This window comes from Zootoca vivipara, chromosome 13 (assembly GCF_965207765.1).
Source record: "Zootoca vivipara chromosome 13, rZooViv2.hap1.1, whole genome shotgun sequence".
Taxonomy (NCBI): domain Eukaryota; kingdom Metazoa; phylum Chordata; class Lepidosauria; order Squamata; family Lacertidae; genus Zootoca; species Zootoca vivipara.
The window spans coordinates 15,106,452-15,124,701 of record NC_142596.1 but is presented as its reverse complement, the minus strand read 5'-3'; the positions used below and the strand labels follow the sequence as shown (position 1 = coordinate 15,124,701).

At 46.3% G+C, this 18,250-nt stretch overlaps 1 protein-coding gene across 1 annotated transcript in view; it reads left to right on the top strand.

Moving 5' to 3' along the window:
- Positions 1-3,930: 3,930 nt before the first annotated feature.
- HDGFL3 (HDGF like 3) overlaps positions 3,931-18,250 on the top strand; it is a 40,867-nt gene continuing 26,547 nt past the window's right edge. Inside the window, exon 1 of the mRNA XM_035131257.3 lies at positions 3,931-4,792. Within this exon, the coding sequence (XP_034987148.2) occupies positions 4,709-4,792 (84 nt within the window). The 5' untranslated portion in view covers positions 3,931-4,708. The remainder of the gene's footprint in view (positions 4,793-18,250) is intronic.

Genomic DNA, 18,250 nt, shown 5'->3' with positions numbered 1-18,250 from the left:
TTAAAATACAGTAATCCATCAAACCTTTAAAGCATTAAAATCTTTGTTGGAAGCCGCCCAGAGTGGCTGGGGAAACCCAGCCAGATGGGTGGGGTACAAATTTATTATTATTATTATTATTATTATTGATAATACCACTGCTAATAATAAGTAATAAGCAATCCCCACACTTAAAGTAGCATAATTAAGCAACAATAAATCTCTTTTCAACATATTTCAAATTTATGCTTATGTCAGGCATCCCCAAATTGTGGCCCTCCAGATGTTTTGGCCTACAACTCCCATGATCCCTAGCTAACAGGACCAGTGGTCAGGGATGATGGGAATTGTAGTCTGGAGTGTTTCAGTTTGGGGATGCCTGGCTTATGTCTTTCCTCCCATGGCGAAATATTTATAACATGTTACACCAGAAGCCGCAGACAATGCCGGGAGACCTGACAGGAAGGAACGGAAAAAATCTGAGCTAGATTGATGACTTCTTCCCTGCCATAATTTTCTTTCATAAATACTAGATTTCTGTCATGTGCCCAGTGGCACATCCATCAAAATGCCCTTCAGTGGTTAGGTGTGCCTTTTATTAGCATGGGCTGATATGACAGCGATGACTGTTCCCAGACAGGGATAGCTTAGCCACATTGAAAACCATCCTGTGCCACATCAGCACTATAAACCTAAAGCAGTATCATACCACTTTAAGCAGTCCTGCCTGATCCCTCCTCCTCCCCTAAAGAATTCTGGGTACTGTAGTTTGTTAAGGGTGCTGAGAGTTCTTAGGAGAGCCTTATTCCCATCACAAAGCTCCATTTCCCAAAATTCTCTCAGAAGAGATAGTGATTTTTCAGCCACCAAGGTGTTGAAAAGGAGTCTGTTGCCTTAGTCCCTTAAGGTGGCGTCTGAGCATTCAGCTACATTAGTACAGTAAAGAAAAAGTGTTTTAAATGCGTTATAGGACTGTGGCACCAGATGGCGCTGTCGAGTTCCATCTTTCATCAACACAATAATGTATCCCATGATGAAGTTTACAGCATGTTTTCCTGAAACTTTTCTTTTTTGATGTGTCTAGATCCAACCCTAGTTTCTCTATGATTGCCAAGTCCCAAAATTTGGCATGCCGGTTCTGAATTATGGCTGTGTACACCTGTTTAGTTTTTAATGCCATTTTTCTTCTTCTACGCAACTAGAGCAAGATGAAAAAGAAACCATTAAAGCCAGCCTGTGCTCCAAACAAGGAGTAGTAACTTTTGCTGATTACATTGCTAAATCCAGTCAGAGGTGCAGGCAAGATCTGAGCGGCGTTCAGCTCAGTTTTACTCAGAGCAGATCCACTGGCTTTAATGAACACGACCAAGTTAGGTCCATTAATTTCAAGGGGTCCACATGAAGTAAACATCACTCTTAGATTAATTACAGAGAGGCAGTGTGGTGCAATGGTTACAGCAGTGATGGCCAAACTTGGCGCTCCAGTTGTTTTGGGACTACAATTCCCATCATCCCTGACCACTGGTCCTGTTAGCTAGGAATGATGGGAGTTGTAGTCCAAAAATAGCTGGAGGGCCAAGTTTGGCCATCACTGGGTTAGAGTATCAGACTGGGGCATCAGAGTTCAAATCCCCACTCGACCACTGAGTGACCTTGAACCAATCACTGCCTCTCAGCCTAACCTACCTTGCAATAAATAAGTAAAGAATAGTAAAGAATAGGAGGTGCATAGCTGACATCTACAATCCGAGATCTGGAGGATGTCCTCTTCTGTATCAAAGTCCATTTTTGGAGGTTGCGATTTGCATGTCCTTTATTTTATTTTATTTGTCCTTAAATTATCCTGAAGCCCCAAGCTGTTGAGGGCCTTGCAAATTAATACTAGGGAAAAGAAATTGCATTTGTCTGGATTTCCTTGCCTTTCTCACTTCCTCTGCTGCTCTCAAGTCTGCTCTGCCTTGAGAGTCTTGAAGGGAACGAGGGACAGAAATGTAATTAATTGATTAATTAGTCTTGAAATCCTTCATATTCTGCATATGCTTTTAAGAAATGACTGATTGTCTGATAAAATGTTTTAATAGGGAAAAGGTCCAGGATTGCAAGTCCGAGAGAGCATGAAGGATAATCACAAGGCCACTTCATACCAAAGGGTTGAGAAGAGAGACTTTCTTGCCTTAGTATTGCAACATACAGTACTGTACTTAGAAAAACACCTCTGAGCCCTCATTGACTACATGTTTATCCTTGCACATAGCATTTCCCCCAGAGAATTATGGGAACAGTAGTTTGTTAAGGGTACGGAGAGCGGTTAGGAGAATTTTTTTCCATCCAAGAGCTACAGTTATCAGAGTTCCCTGTAAAGAGGGATTGATTGTTATTCCCCCCCTTTCTGGGAATTGTAGCTCTGGGAGAGGAATAGGGATCTCCTGGCAACTTTCAGCGCCCTTAACAAACTACATTTCCCAGGATTATTTGTTGGAAGCCATGACTCTTAAAGTGGTATGATACTGCTTTAAACATATAGTGCAGATGGAGCCTTAAAGCACAATACTTTTGTATTATTATTATTAATATTATTATTAGTGCTATTTTCTAGAAAAAGAGGTGCCAGAACTCACCATGAACACCTCCTTTGTTCTATTAGAATGGTACTGGAGAAGTGCCAGAACCCACCTGAAAAAAGCCATTATTATCATTATTATTATTATTATTACCCTTCCCATCTGACTAGGTTGCCCCAGCCACTCTGGGGAATTTCCAACATACATAAAAGCATAATAACACATCAAACATTAAAAACTTCCCTATACAGGGCTGCCTTCAGGTGTCTTCTAAAAGTTGTGTAGTTCTTTATCTCCTTGACATATCATGGGACTGTAACCTCACTTCTCGCAGCGAGGGAACCATCAGAAGGCCCTCGGAGCTGGACCTCAGTGTCCGGGCTGAATGACAGGGGTGGAGATGCTCCTTCAGGTATACTGGGCCAAGGCCATTGAAGGCTTTAAAGGTCAGCACCAACACTTTGAATTGTACTTGGAAATGTATTGGGAGCCAGTGTAGATCCTTTAGGACAGGTGTTATATGGTCCCAGCGGCTGCTTCCAGAATCCTGGGAACGGTAGACTAATTCACTTCTTGCGGAGCTACAATTCCCAGCACCCTGAACTACAGTTCCCAGGATTTTTCAGGGGAAGGCATGGCTGTTAAAGTGAGGGAGTGGAAGACATGCCTTCAATGTATGTGGAGAAAGTGTTGTCTGTCACCAACGTCTGTTTGCTGGTAGGATGTTTGTGTGACTTTTTACCAACTTTCTCGGAGGAGAACTCTACCCAAGACTTTCTGTTTTTCCTTTTTTGCATCCCTCTTGTTCAGCAGCTGAGCAGGAGGGACAAAACTCTGCCCAGGCCTAAAAACAAAACACAACAAAACAAAACCCTGTCTGGTGCGTTTGTAAGTTTCCCTGGCTTCTTCTCCTGCGTCCTCATTTCCAGAAGCAGCAATTTTTTTTAATGGTTGTAGGAAATAATCACGAATTCCGTGTGCGGCCTGCCAGTGATCACGCGTGCACCCTCTCCCATTTTGGAAGGAGACAATGACCAATTCCCTGCCAATATTCAGGCAGGCTTCAGTCTGTCTGTTCTGCGCCTCCAGAGCAGGGGTTTGTTTCTTTGTGTACCTAGGCATGAAACGGAGGCACTTCAGTTTGGCCTGCAAACAACAGCAGGCAAGCAAGAATTCTTCCTACCTATAAAACGGAAGGATTCGACCAGGTCAAAGCCTTCAGATCCCGTTTATTCATCTCTTTCTGCAACGTCCAAAGAAATAAAAGGCTCTCCCGCCCATTTCTCTCTCTGTGTGTGTGTGCGAGCTACAAACCTCCTCCTTCCGTGCGCCGTTTCTTGTTTTCATAGAAAACGATCCGTGTACCTAGAAAATAACAGGAAGGGAGAGAAGGCGGCGAGCGGGCGAGCGAGCGAGCCATTAAAGAAAGAAAGGAGGGGGGAAATTGTGTTTTCGGTCGCTGCCCAAGGAATAATTTTGCAGAAGGGTCCATATTTTCTCTCTGCCTCTCTCTCTCCTGCTGCTGCACCGGCGAGTGTTCGGGATGGGGAGCGCAATGTAGGCAGCTCGGCGGCGGCTACATTTCGCCCTTCCTTTCTGGCCACATTGTTCCCAAGCCAGGGCTTGGGGGAGGGGATCTCCGCCTCCCCCCCTGTGGCGCCCACCCACCCCCAATCCTGCCCAGCCCCCACCAGCCTTTCCTAGCGGAGGAGCCCCGCAAGGTTGCTGGATCCCTCGATTCTTGGGGGCTGGGGGTGCCGAGTCCAGGGCCTCCCCTCCCCCCTTTTGCACACACATACATACACACGCACACGCACACACCAGCCCCCCTCTCCTCCTTCTCCTGCTCCTCCACCTCCTCCTCCAGCCGCCGCTTCTCTGCTGTGCCCGGGGCCGATCCTTCCCTCTCCGGAAGCCTCCTTTGCTCGATCGGCGCAGCAGCCGTCGTGTCACCATCACTATTATTATCGATAATAATATTGTTGTTGTTGTTGTTGTCAGGAAGGGGGAGCCGAGCGCCTCTTTCCCACCACCCCCTCCTCGCCTCTCCCCTCTCCCCGAGTTTGTGGAGGGTCAGAGGGGGGCCGCGCAGAGCCGGGGAAGGCCTGGGAGCGGTGCTGGGGGTTGCTTCGGAGTTGGCGACGGGCAGGAGGGCAGGGCAGGACCCGATGGCTCGTCCGAGGCCCCGCGAATACAAAGCTGGAGATCTGGTTTTCGCCAAAATGAAAGGCTACCCGCACTGGCCGGCCAGGGTGAGTACGCAGGGATGGCGGGCGTGGGGGGGGGCGTTTAACCGAGGGGTGTGTGCGGGGGAGGGAGAGGTGGCCGAGGACCCTAATCTTAGCCCCCCACTCACCCCCAGGGCCAAGCCTCCCCCCAGCGACACACGCATTCCTTCTTTTCTCTTCCCCCCCATCCCGGTGCCGCAAAGGTTGGCCGCCGCCGCCGCCGCTTCTCCTTTCTCTTCCCTCTCCAGGGGCGTGATGGAGCCATTGCATTTGCGGAGAGGGAGGGGGAACACACACACACAGCCCCACCTCCCCCAGAACCTCCATCCTTCCATGCTCCACAATGGGATAATCGGTGGGAGGATGTTGGGGGGGGGGAGGCGGGGAGCGCACGACAACCACCAGATTTCTCCTCCATCTCCGGATCTCGCCCCCTTTCATTATTCTCCCAGCTTCATTTTGATCAAACAACGACACCCTGCCCACCCCCTTTGGCAGCAGAAACGGAATCGGGGGGGGGCGGAGGGAGGTGGACGAGCGGGCGGCCGTACCTGAAGTATTGTTAGGGGAGGGAGGGGGAGGGGAGGGGGGCAAGGCAGCCTGTGCATGACAATGATGCCGGTTTATTCTACTGCCGCTCGGTGTCCCTTCTTCCCGCCACCCCGAACTCACTACTCAAAGCAGCCACCATCACCCCGCCCCCTTGATCCTTTGCAGGCGGCAGAAAGGGGGTGGGGGTGGGGCATCGAAAGAGAAAGGTGGTTTTCCCTTTCCCCTTTAGACACTGTGGTTCAATCATATTGTTGATAAAGAGGCGGAAAGGAGTGGCATCCTGAGTCTCAGAACCTTGAGGATCGAAGCGGTGCAAATTGCCCAGGAAATGATTGCTTGCCACTGGGGCCTAAAGCTCGGGAATGTACCTGCTAGCCCCAGGTACAGAGCAATGGATCAGGTGTGCAGGCAGAGGGCAGGAGCCTGACACTGCTTGAACTACAAGGTGATGCAGAGCAGGCCTGGCTGCCCTTTGCCTTTTGTAATGCAAGGAGAGAGGGGCATGGTTTGATTTGGGGGGGGAGGGATCAGGGAGTGGGTCTTTGTGCCAGTTCAATCAGCCTCCTGCTTTGTGCTTCCCATCCCCTCATAATTTAGGCACTAGGCCCTGGACCTGCAGCAGTCATTTTCTTCTTCCAAGTTGGGTTTTTCATTAGGCATTTCATGTTTGCTTCTCTCATGAAAGCAGCTGAGTTGGGTTGCCAACTTTTCCGCTGGCCCCTGCAGCTGTGCCATTTGCAGCCACTCAACCTCCAGCCATCCATGCTTCGTGGCTGATGGTGCTGGGATTACAAGGGCAAGAGCAGGCCAAGCTTGTGTGTTGTTTGTTTCCTGGTCAGTTGGCAACCATAGCAGAGACAGCTGAAAGATGTACCTGTTTGGTCCCTATTTGTGAGAGAATACAATCAATGGCTGCCTATTCAGAATACAGAGTTCACCTTCATGGGGTCACGGTGCAATCAATGAAGACAAGCATGTATTCTGTCCGCATACAAAAACCTGCAACTACAGGGAGCCCATATATTTGGAATACTTTTCTATTTCCCCCATACCTTCCCTTCTCCCAAAGTTCCGCTGGGAACAGGTGCAACCTATCGGCTCTCAGAAGCTAGGGGGCAGGTTCCCTTGCATAAGAAAGTCTGCTTGGCTCTGCATGTTGAGTCCAGCAGGGGGCACTATCCCAGTGGTGGTTTATGCCTCCCCAGGAGCCACCAGTGGAAAGGGGTGACTAACCTTTTCCAGCCTCAGAGCCGGTGGCGTGCAGTGAAATTTTTGGCAGGGGAACAGTTAGGACCAGAGGTACCAGCTTGCAAGTGGGACGGGGGGGGGTGATGTCACATGTATGAGCATCGTGCCTCCCCCCCAAGCTTCCCGGGTTTTAGGAAGAAGGCACCAGACTTTGATACTTACCAGGAACATTTAGGGCAGGCTTCTTCAACCTTGGCCCTCCAGATGTTTTGAAACTACAATTCCCATCACCCTGACCACTGGTCCTGCTAGCTAGGGATCATGGGAGTTGTAGGCCAAAAACATCTGGAGGGCCGAGGTTGAGGAAGCCTGATTTAGGGGGTTAGCTTAGTCCTCCAAGTCCACTGACCACATGCCACTGCTCAGAGCCACTGTCCAAAAGCTGTTCTGTGGTCATGGTGCAAATGACCACCTCATGCCCTCAGATGCATGTGTTGGATCCACTACACATATACATGCAACACGTAAAAGCACACACAAACTCACAGGACACACACTGTCACACAGTGCACACATGCAGGCATGGTGCTGGATGTGGAGGAGTGCTTTAAACCTCTCTTCTCGGCCCAGGGCTGCAACAGGGTGATTCCCTCTCCACTAAGCCCAGAGTTGCAATGGGCTGGTTCCTCCCATCGCAGCACTGGGATAGGTGGAGAGGGTTAAACCTCTCAGTTCAGCACTGTGATGGAGAGGGCAGTTACTGCCTCCTGCTGCTCTGGGAGGGGAGAAAACCCAACTCCTGGTGGGGCCGCAATAAAACTGCTAGCATGTTTGCAAAACTAAGCAGGGTCTGGTCTGGTTTCAAATTGGATGGGTGACTGTGCATTGAGATTCCTGTGTTGCAGAGGGGTTGGACTCAATGACCCTTGGGATCTCTTCCAATTCTATGGTTCTATGATAAATCCAGCCCAGTGCTAAGATGAGGAGAGGGCTTCGCGCGCCTGATCTGTGCCACAGATTCACCACCACCCAGCATTAAATGAAGAATCAAAACTGATGGCACACTATCCTCCTTAAAATAGGAGCAGAATCTGTCTATTTATAAACACTTTTTATAAATAGTGCATGAGTGTTACAAAAAAATTAGAGAAATGACCATTTAAAGAGAGAGGGGCATTCCCCTCCTGGAAGATGCCCAGATCTTTCTTCTTGAGACCATCTTCCTGTTATCTCCAGCCATATTATCAGGAAATCTCATTCATGGCATCTTTCTATTTAGGGAAGGGACCTTAGCTCAATCGTAGATCACATGCCCAAAGATCCCAGGTTCAGTCCCTGTTATCTCTAGTTTAAAAAAATCAGCTTTCAAGTGATGAGAAAGACCTATTTCTACCTGAAATCATGGAGAGTTTCTGCCAGTTGGAGTAGACAGTACCAGACTGCATGGACAAATACTTTGACCTTGCAGGAGATGGCATCCTAAGTTGGGGTTGGATTTTATTACATTGCATACACACCAATTTCATTTTCATGCAGCTTGGGATGATGAGTTGGAAATGACTCTTGGGAGCCTGAATCTGTAGCCAATATTCATCCATCAAGCCTACTGGGAGATGCTTTCATTAGCCCTTTGCTATCCATTCAATGTCTAGTATCTTAGTTCAAGCACTCAGCTGAGCAGTCAACTTTTATGCTGTAGAGTGGGGGACCTGTGGCCCTCTTGTTAAGGGTGACAGGAGTTGGGGTCCAGGAACATCTATCTGGAGGTTTATCACACCTGCCAGGGAGGAAGAAGCAGGGTGAACACATTTCGACTTGGGAGGATGGGCTTATTCCGATCCCAGCAGACCATTGTGGTTTAAACTCAACATACACTCATAGAATTCAAAATTTCTCAACAACATACAGTGTGCTGTAGTGGTTAGAGTGCCAGACTAAGACCTGGGGGGCCAGGGTTCAAATTCCCCACTTGGCCATGGTGCTCACTGGGTGACTTTGGCCCAGTCACTGTCTTTCAGCCTAACGTCACAGGGATTTAGCAGCATTTCTCTTCAAAAATCCAGTTCACACTGGGGTCATTCATTTCAAGGGCAGAGGAAAGGATGTACAGTCAGCGAAGAACTCAACTTTGCCTGGAATGTGCCTTTAGTTGCCCAGTTGGCATACAGAGAATGCTCACAACCCAGGACAGACACACCTATACCCACAGAGATAAATGGGTTTATGTTGGCGTAGCCAATATAGAGTCTTCCAGATGTTGTGGACTACAATATCCATCCTCCCCAGCCAGCACAAGCCGATGATCAGGGGTTATGGAAGCTATGGTCCAAAACATCTGGAGGGCACATCCAGTGTATATAATGAAGTGTACATAAACTTTGGGCTTTACTAAAGCTGTTAAGTACAATTCTGAGAGCAATCTTTCCCAAACACTGAGGTGGAATTTTGCAAACACGTCCCAGAAGTTTAGCTGTTGGATGGCCAGACTGTCAGTACTCGGCAATAGAGGCAAGCAGATACAACAGGGTTTTATTTCCAGATTAAGGGGTCACTAGGTTAGCCCTGAGCATAGGAAATTATTTTCTTGCTGCATATTCTTAGTTAAAAGGAAAGTTCAGAATCCAGAGTTGTGGGGTTACTCTGCTGGGCAGCTCAACTGCAAATCATACTGAGATCATCTGCAGCTCTGCCTTCCGTGCTGACAACCTTTCGACTTAAATACAGTCTGGTTCCTCTAGGGCTCTTCCCAAATTTATAATACTATCAGCCAGTGAGTCAACTGCATTTGTTTGTGACCAAAGGCCATCACAAAACAAGACTCTGATTAGCCCATGAGCAACATATGTGTTGCATTAAAAAATACAAATCAAATTAATATAGCCGTTCTCTCCTAATACGACGAGCAAAGGGTCATTATCTAGAACAGAAAGTGATTCTAAGATCCCTTTCTTACACAGCTGCTGAATATGGGAATGAGGGCCATGATGGCTATGTTCTCATAGGCATCTGGTTGGCCACTGTGAGAACAGGATACTGGACATTGGTTTGATCCAGCAGGGCTATTCTTTTATTCTTAGCTTGTCAAACAAGCTTCAGATCTTCAAGCAGCTGCAGAAACTGTACAGAGTTACACCAGAGTTGACTCTGATGCAGGTATAGGCAACCTTGGCTCTCCTGTTTTGGAACTACAACTCCCATGATCCCTGACCACTGGTCCTGTTAGCTAGGGATCATGGTAGTTGTAGTTCCAAAACATCTGGAGAGACAAGGTTGCCTATGCCAGCTCTGATGAGATAAATTACAAGCACTGTGGAGTAAAAAAACAAAACAAATGAAAGCGGAAGAAGAAGGCATGTTGGTCAATGTGCAGCCCTGGATCCAGTTCCATTGAAATTATGGAACATGGCTACCTTAGGTCCATTAATTTAAATGGGCCTATGTTGTGTATAACTTCATACATTTAAAGCACTATGATAGAACTTTGAATAGTCATGGCTTCCACCAAAGGATTCTGGGTGCTGTAGTCTGTGAGTTAAGAGATCCCTGTTTCCCTCCCAGAGCTACAATTCCCAGAGTGATATAACGATCAATAACTCTCAGAATGCAAGGGAAATAGGGGAGTGCTAGCAGCACCCTTGACGAACGACAGCTCCCATCATTCTTTGGGAGGGGAGCCATGACTGTTTGAAGTGGAATCATCATGCTTTCAATGTATGGTGTGATTGTGGCCTTAGTTCAGGCATCCCCAAACTGCGGCCCTCCAGATATTTTGGCCTACAGCTCCCATGATCCCTAGCTAACAGGACCAGTGGTCCAGGAAGATGGGAATTGTAGTCCAAAACATCTGGAGGGCCAAGGTTTGGGGATGCCTGCCTTAGTTGAATATAGCCCAAAGTTTTCAGGGAGAACATTCAAGAGTTTGAAGAACCATGCATGAGCCAATTTTATCTGCATTTTGAGGCAAAGTAGCCTTTAACCTGAAGGACACAGGTGGCGCTGTGGGTTAAACCACAGAGCCTAGGGCTTGCTGATCACCTAGCAGTTTTAAAGCACATCAAAGTGCAAGTAGATAAATAGGTACCACTCCAGCGGGAAGGTAAACAGCGTTTCCGTGTGCTGCTCTGGTTCGCCAGAAGCGGCTTACTCATGTTGGCCACATGACCCGGTAGCTGTACGCCAGTTCCCTTGGCCAGTAAAGCAAGATGAGCACCGCAACCCCAGAAGCGTCCGCAACTGGACCTAATGGTTACCTTTACCTTTAGCCTTTAACCTGAACAACAGCTACTGCCTTAAGGCCATTCCTGGGGAAAGGCAGCTATTTAAGCATGCCACATTTAGTGCTGGGTTGCTCTGTTTTGCTCACACCCTTTTTATGGAACGGCCATGTAACAACGTCATCCAGTCATTGGCATCCTGTATTTAATAATAATAATAATAATAATAATAATAATAATAATAATAATAATAAATTTTTAATATTTATACCCTGCCCATCTGGCTGGGTTTCCCCAGCCACTCTGGGCAGCTTCCAACAAAAGATTAAAAATACATTAAAACATCAGTCATTAAAAACTTCCCTAAACAGGGCTGCCTTCAGATGTCTTCTAAATGTCATATAGTTGTTTATTTCCTTGACATCTGATGGGAGGGCGTTCCACAGGGCGGGCGCCACTACCGAGAAGGCCCTCTGCCTGGTTCCCTGTAACTTGGCTTCTCACAGTGAGGGAACCGCCATTCTCTCTGCAGATCTTGCATCCTTTTCTCAGATCACAGAAAGTCCAACTCCTGCACCCATTGTTGGAAACTTGGATATATAAGCTAGGCACCAAATAGCTCCTTGAAGCAAGGTTACAATCGCCAAAACACAAAGTCTAGTTGCCATTTTGGGGCAAGATGGCAGTTTTCTGCTGCATATTTTAAAATAATAATAATAATAATAATAATAGAGAGGTATAGTGCTAGAAAACTACAATACTATAGGATTTGGGGTCCCTTCCAACTCTACAATTCTATGATAGTCATATTATAGTCTAGTAGCACAAATTAACATTATAGCAATATCATGTCATCGTGCAATATCTGTCTCATTTATAAAACTGACAGAAATATCATCCCCTCCAGCATTTCTCTGATGAAAATAGGGACGTCCTAAGGAAAAGCAGGACATTCCAGGATCAAATCAGAAACCGGGACGGCTTCTGTAAATCCGGGACTGTCCCTGGAAAATAGGGATACTTGGAGGGTCTGAAATATGTTTTATTGATTATTAAAAGATTGTTGGGGCGGGTTAGTGAAAGCAGTCATAAAACGGTATCCACCACAAGGGTTATGAGCAGTGCTGTTTTTCTAGGAAAAGAGGTGCCGGAACCTGCCATGAATACTACCCTTGTTCTCTTATAATGGCAATGGCGCCCACCTGAGAGGTGCCGGAATCGAGTTCCAGGGGGGAAAGCCCTGGTTATAAGAAATGTGCGCTAACCTTCAAATGGCCCCACTCACAACAATTATGCCACGCCCCCTTATATGAACAGAACATAGCGGGATGTAGATCTAGAAAACAGAATACTCCTAATAGGGAGGAAAGGCAATTGCAACCCCACTTGTAGCTTACAGTGGAAGAGTAATGACTGGGTAGTTCTTGGAGCTTCCAATTTGGGAAGAAGCCCCGTGTTGGCATTCTTACCCATTTTATCCTCTCAACAATCCTGTGAGGTAGGCTAGGCCAAGAAGTGATTGGCTCAAGGTCACTCAATGAACTTCATAGCTGAGTGGGGATTCGAACAGTCCTAATCCAACACTGAACCATTAGCCAGTGTGGTGTCGTGGTTAGAGTGTCAGACTAGGAACTGGGAGGCCAGGAGTTCGAATCCCCTCTCAGCTGTGAAGCTCACAGGGTGACCTTGGGCTACCTCACAAGGCTGTTGTGAGAATAAAATGAGGAGGAGAGAACTAAGTGTGCACCACCTTGGAGGAAACAGGAGTATATAAATGTCAGAAATGTAAAATGTAATTTAAAATGGCCTCATACACTACCTTTAGCTCAACTTTGCAAATAATTTCATGTAGATCACTAAGCGCGCACAAATTTTGCTGGCCCACCTTCCCAGATACACCTGTTTTTGGCACACTTACAACCTGGGGGAAAGGGAATCATGCCTGGAATTTGGCGTATCTTCCCTGGGATGAATGCCTTTAAGCCTGGAATGTGAATGCTGTTAATGAATGACAGATAGGAGGCGATTCTTCAATTAAGTTTTCATCCTAGCCAAAATGGCTTTTACTTTTCCATTGCAGGCCTGTGCAGAAGGCAGGGGGGTGAGATGCATAAAATAAAATAAATAAAATCAATTTAAACGTGACTTGTGAGTGCAGCCCTCCACGATATATGGTGAAAATGATGTGCTGGCATTTCAGACTTCAAGAGGAACAGGAGATTCGAAATAGATTAGGTCACAGCTCTGAAAGGTACAGCTGTTAGCACATAAGATAAGACGGACTGGGAACCTTTACTTTTAATAATGCAGGCCTACTAGATTTCACGAAAGATGCTAACAGACTGTTATTGTTGTTGTTGTTGTTGTTGTTGTTGTTGTTGTTGTTGTTGTTGTTGTTGTTAGGGCTAGGTTGCCAAAGAAGGACAAGATTCTGTGTCACTAAAGACATTATCTGTGCAAGCCTTAGGGAAAGGCTATAGCTGAGGGGCAGATCAGGCATTGCATGAAGAAGTTCCTGGGTTCAATCCCCTGTCTGAATTCCTGGAGAGCTGCTGCCAGTCAGTGTAGGCAATAGATAGTGATCTGACATAGCATATGGCAGCTTCCTAAGCACTTGAGACCAGTGTTCTAAATGAACCAGGTGCCCAGTGAACTTTGCAACTGGCTATCAGAGTGGCTGGGGAAATTCAGCCAGATGGGCGGGGTATAAACTATTATTATTATTACCAACCACTTGTGACCAAGTGAAGATGCCTGGGTGCCAGGGTGGCAGTGCCTGCCATCTCCGTCATCTGGAGGTGCATGCCTGGGGATCATTGAATCTTGAGTGTTTTCACACACTAATACCATCCCCTGTAGAATTCTATCAGTTATATTTTATCTGCACCATTGGAATGAAACTCAGGAACCAAAATGCTTTTTCTGTGCAGCCTGAGCTGGAGCAGTAAACAACATTATCGTTAATCGTTGCCGTTTGTCTTCACTTAACCCACCCCATTGCCTTGCTCACAGTTGTGAAGAATATTCTTAGTTATGAATGGTCTGTGTCACCATTCAGAAAAAGAGGTTGGAGGAGGCCAGGACTCTTCCCTGGATCAAGTGACTTTTCTTCTTTCAGTTCTCAAAGTTCTTCACCTTGCTCAAGGTTGCCATCTGAACTACCCAGATGTTTAACCCCATGATCAATCACAATCAGTCCATCATTTGAAAAATACAGTGGTACCTCGGTTTAAGTACACAATTGGTTCCGGAAGTCTGTACTTAACCTGAAGTGTACGTAACCTGAAGCGAACTTTCCCATTGAAAGTAATAGAAAGAGGATTAATCTGTTCCAGACGGGTCCACAGAGTACTCAACCTGAAGCGTACTTAACCCGAAGTATGAGTGTAATTGTTTCCGGAAGTCCGTACTTAACCTGAAGCGTACGTAACCTGAAGTGAACTTTCCCATTGAAAGTAATGGAAAGTGGATTAATCCGTTCCGGACGGGTCCGCGGAGTACTAAAACTGAAAGTACTCAAACCGAGGCGTACTTAAACCGAGGTATGACTGTAGGACTCTAGAGCTGTCTTGCCCCAAAATGGCAACTAGATATTCTGTTTTGGCAACTGTAACCTTGGTTTAAGGTTACAGTTGGTGTAACCTTTGGTGCTTAGCTTATATACAGTATCTCTGAGTTTGTAACACTGCTTGAGACATAGTGTCATGGCTAAAGGTTGCCACAGTTAATACTGTAGTGAATTTAGCAAAGCAGGCTTAACATGTGAAATAATGCACTTTGGCATCTGTAGACACACACACACACAGAGAGAGAGAGAGAGAGAGAGAGAGAGAGAGAGAGAGAGACAGACAGACAGACAGACAGACAGACAGACAGACAGACAGACAGACAGACAGACTGTATAGCTTCCAGGTCATGTGGCCAGCATGACAAAGCCGCTTCTGGCGAACCAGAGCAGCACACGGAAACGCCGTTTACCTTACCGCTGTAGCGGTTCCTATTTATCTACTTGCATTTTGACGTGCTTTCGAACTGCTAGGTTGGCAGGAGCTGGGACCGAGCAACGGGAGCTCACCCCGTCACAGGTATTCGAACCGCTGACCTTCTGATCAGCAAGTCCTAGGCTCAGTGGTTTAACCACAGCGCCACCTGCGTCCCTTTTAATTTTGTTAAGTCCACATAATTATGCACTGCAACTGGGTCTTCCACTGCAGCCTTGGTTACTCGTAGATAGGAATAAAATATCTCTGTGGATAGAAGTGTTTTGAAAGTGGGTTTGTTGTTGTTGTTGTTGTTGTTGTTGTTGTTGTTGTTGTTGTTGTTGTTGTTGTTTACTGCAGCTGAACAGGCAAGCTGCTTTTCCATTTAAAGCCAGCTTTACCTGTGAAGTCAGGTGATCAACTCCAGGAAAAGCTTTCAAAACAGTTTTGGTTGTGCGCACATCTGCCTTGCCCAACATTTAAAGAACCATACATGCGAAGCGCATCACTTCTCCCAAAATTATTGGGAACTGTAGTTTTCCCCATCACAGGGATTTGATTCTCAGCACCCTTAAAAACTATAGCTCCCAGGATTCTTTTGGGGGCGGGGGGGATAGTTAGGAGCAGGGCCTAGTGGGCGGGCGCAGCGCGGCTTCCGCACGGCTTCCGCACGGCTTCGGCGCGCAGCGCCCTCCTGCCGGCCCAGCGCCCTGGCGCCCCGCACCACCGAGACTACCCCTAGAGCTGGGCCTGGTTAGGACTGTGATCCAAATCTTTTCAACATCCCCAAAACCTTTCCCTTCCATTGGGTTTTACAAGTGAGATTTGTTCCATTATACTGGTAATGATAATTCTGTAGCCACTTCGATGAATAGGTACTTTACATGAGGTAGATTACGTTTCATTGAAATGTCGTTTGAAGCCATAGTGTTTTTTTATGGTAAAGTGTGGTGGGTTTTTGTGTGTGCAAGCATGGACCATATTTTCAAATGTTTGTGTGCAACTAGATTTTAAAAGTTGAGGCTTATTTTTATGTTTATTTTGAATGTATCAGGAAATAGCTGCTTTTAAAGAAAGCATTAGATGTTGCCTAGCCTGAGCATTGGCAACTATGCCTTTGAAAATGGTCTCAGCCAGCTATGACTTTGAAAGGCATCCTGGCCAATAAAGATGCTATTGTCATATTCATATTCAATAAACCTGCAATAATGCAGAACAGGGTTTTGTTTTGTTTTCCATAGCAGATCTGCTACGATTCTGCACTCAGGCGTTTCTCTTAACCCTCTTGTGTCCAAAACTGTTCCTTTTGTTGTTGTTGTTTGGTGCCATGAAAGCACATGATGCATTGCAGGGTGGCTGTGACAAAATTGGTAGGTCCCTGCTCCCAAGGAGCTTACAATCTAAGGTGGTATTTATTTATTTAAAGCTTGTCTCTTTGTTTTTACCCTTCAGCTCAAAATGCATTTCAGAGCAGCTTACAAATATCAAGAATAAAAACAGTCCCGTCCCCTTGGGCTTACAATTTAAAAGCCATGACACAAAAGGAAACGAGGTTGGGAGGGAGGAGGGAGAAAAGCGAATAAGGAAAATATATTCATTATGTCTTCATAGTGAAGTTTCTCATTTTTCATGCTGGTAAATTAGAAATGTACCTGATGGTAATGTGGAGCTGTGGCTTCCACACTGTGACACTAGGAATTACTCTGCCCTTTTAAACTATGTACTTAAGTGAGAGAGACACTGTGGCTCTTCTTAAGCTTCTGTTTTCTCTCCTCTCCCACCTACTGTATAGAGTCATAGAACCAAAGAATTGTAAAGTTGGAAGGGACTCTGAGGGTCATCTAGTCCAACCCACTGCAATGCAGGAATCTCAGCTAAAGCATCCATGACAGATGGCCATCCAGCCTCTACTTTAAAACCTCCAAGGAAGGAGAGTCTACAACCTCCTGTTGACTGACTGTTCAACTGTCAAACAGCTCTTACTGACTTGTAACTTGAATCCATTGGTTTGAGCCCCACCCTCCAGAGCAGGAGAAAACAAGCTTGCTCACTCTTCCATGTGACAGCCCCTGAAATATGTGAAATTGGCTCTCATATCTCCTCTCAGTCTCCTCTTTTCCAGGCTAAACATACCCAACTCCCTCAACCATTCCTCATAAGGTTTAGATTCCGGACCCTTGATCATCTTGGTTGCCCTCCAAATTCCAGCTTGTCAATAGCATCCTTAAAATGTGGCACCCAGAACTGGGCTTCCAGCATGCTGCACAGCAAGCAGGGTGGGGTGGGGTGGGGTGGGGGACCAAAGGACTGGCAAAGGAGCAGGTGGGATAAGCTGTGGCCATTGCATCTCCTGCTAAACTAGTTGTTAAAAGTGGATCTCTGGGTTGCATTCAGGCAGCTCTGGGTCACTGTATTTAGTCTTTATAAGGGATAAGCTTTCTGCCAGATCACTTATGCTTTCTACCAGTGCCAGATTTACGTACAGTATAAGCTAAACAAGCTAAACTCTCTTGGGGCCTCCAAAAAAATTCAAGGGGGGGACTGGATGTACATTTCCAAAATATAAGATAAAAAACAAATAAAATAAAACCTACATACAGCAACAGTGTTTTGTGTTGTGTAGGCTCCTATTTGCTGTGTGCAAATGGCTATAGATACCTATTACGTCCATTAATTACCATATAGCATATATTCAACGCAAAAACAGTGACAATTTGCTGTTGACAAAGGACAGCTGGACATATAAAGGGCCCCATTACTTTCAGTAGCTTAGGGTCTCATCAAACCTAAATTCGGCCCTGCTTTCTACCCTGGTTGCAATCATCCTGGCTCACTAATCATCTACTTATTTACTCAGAAGTAAGCCTTCTTGAGTCTAGTGAGATTTGCTCCCAGCGGAAAGTGCTTGGGACTGCAACCTAAAATGTGGGGTTAGATTACATGGCCTACAAGGCTCCCTACTTCTATGTCCAGAATCCACGTACGTATCTCAGAATACTAGTTGTAACCAGGGCAGGGCACGAGTGCCTACTAGGACTGGGCAAAATCTGGTTTTCGACATCGTGATATATCACCAGCTAAGCATCGTGATATACCAATGTATCACAATGTCTGAAATAAGGATGGAGCTACGTAGAGGCATTGGCTGGCTTCACGGTTCCATCCTGCATCGTGATTTTTGCTGGCGCCTGCTCTTTTGATTCGCTGCTCCCTGCAGGAGGCAAGGGAAAGCTGAGCTGGGAGAGTTCACAGGGGCTGCAGGAATCGAGAGAAACATTGGCTGGCTGGCTTTACGGTTTTCCCCACATTGTGATTTTTGCATAGCGCAGACACACACACACACACACACACACACACACACACACACACACACAATGATTCACAATATATTGTCAGGTCAAAAATTATGGAGTCGATATCATGATATGGACAATCCAAACTGCCCCAAGTGCCTTCCTGCACTTTCACTTTAGTGCTTTGGCTTAACCAATAGAACGGATGCTTTCCCAGTGTTACACAGAGGATACGCCTCCTGTTTCCCCCTTCAC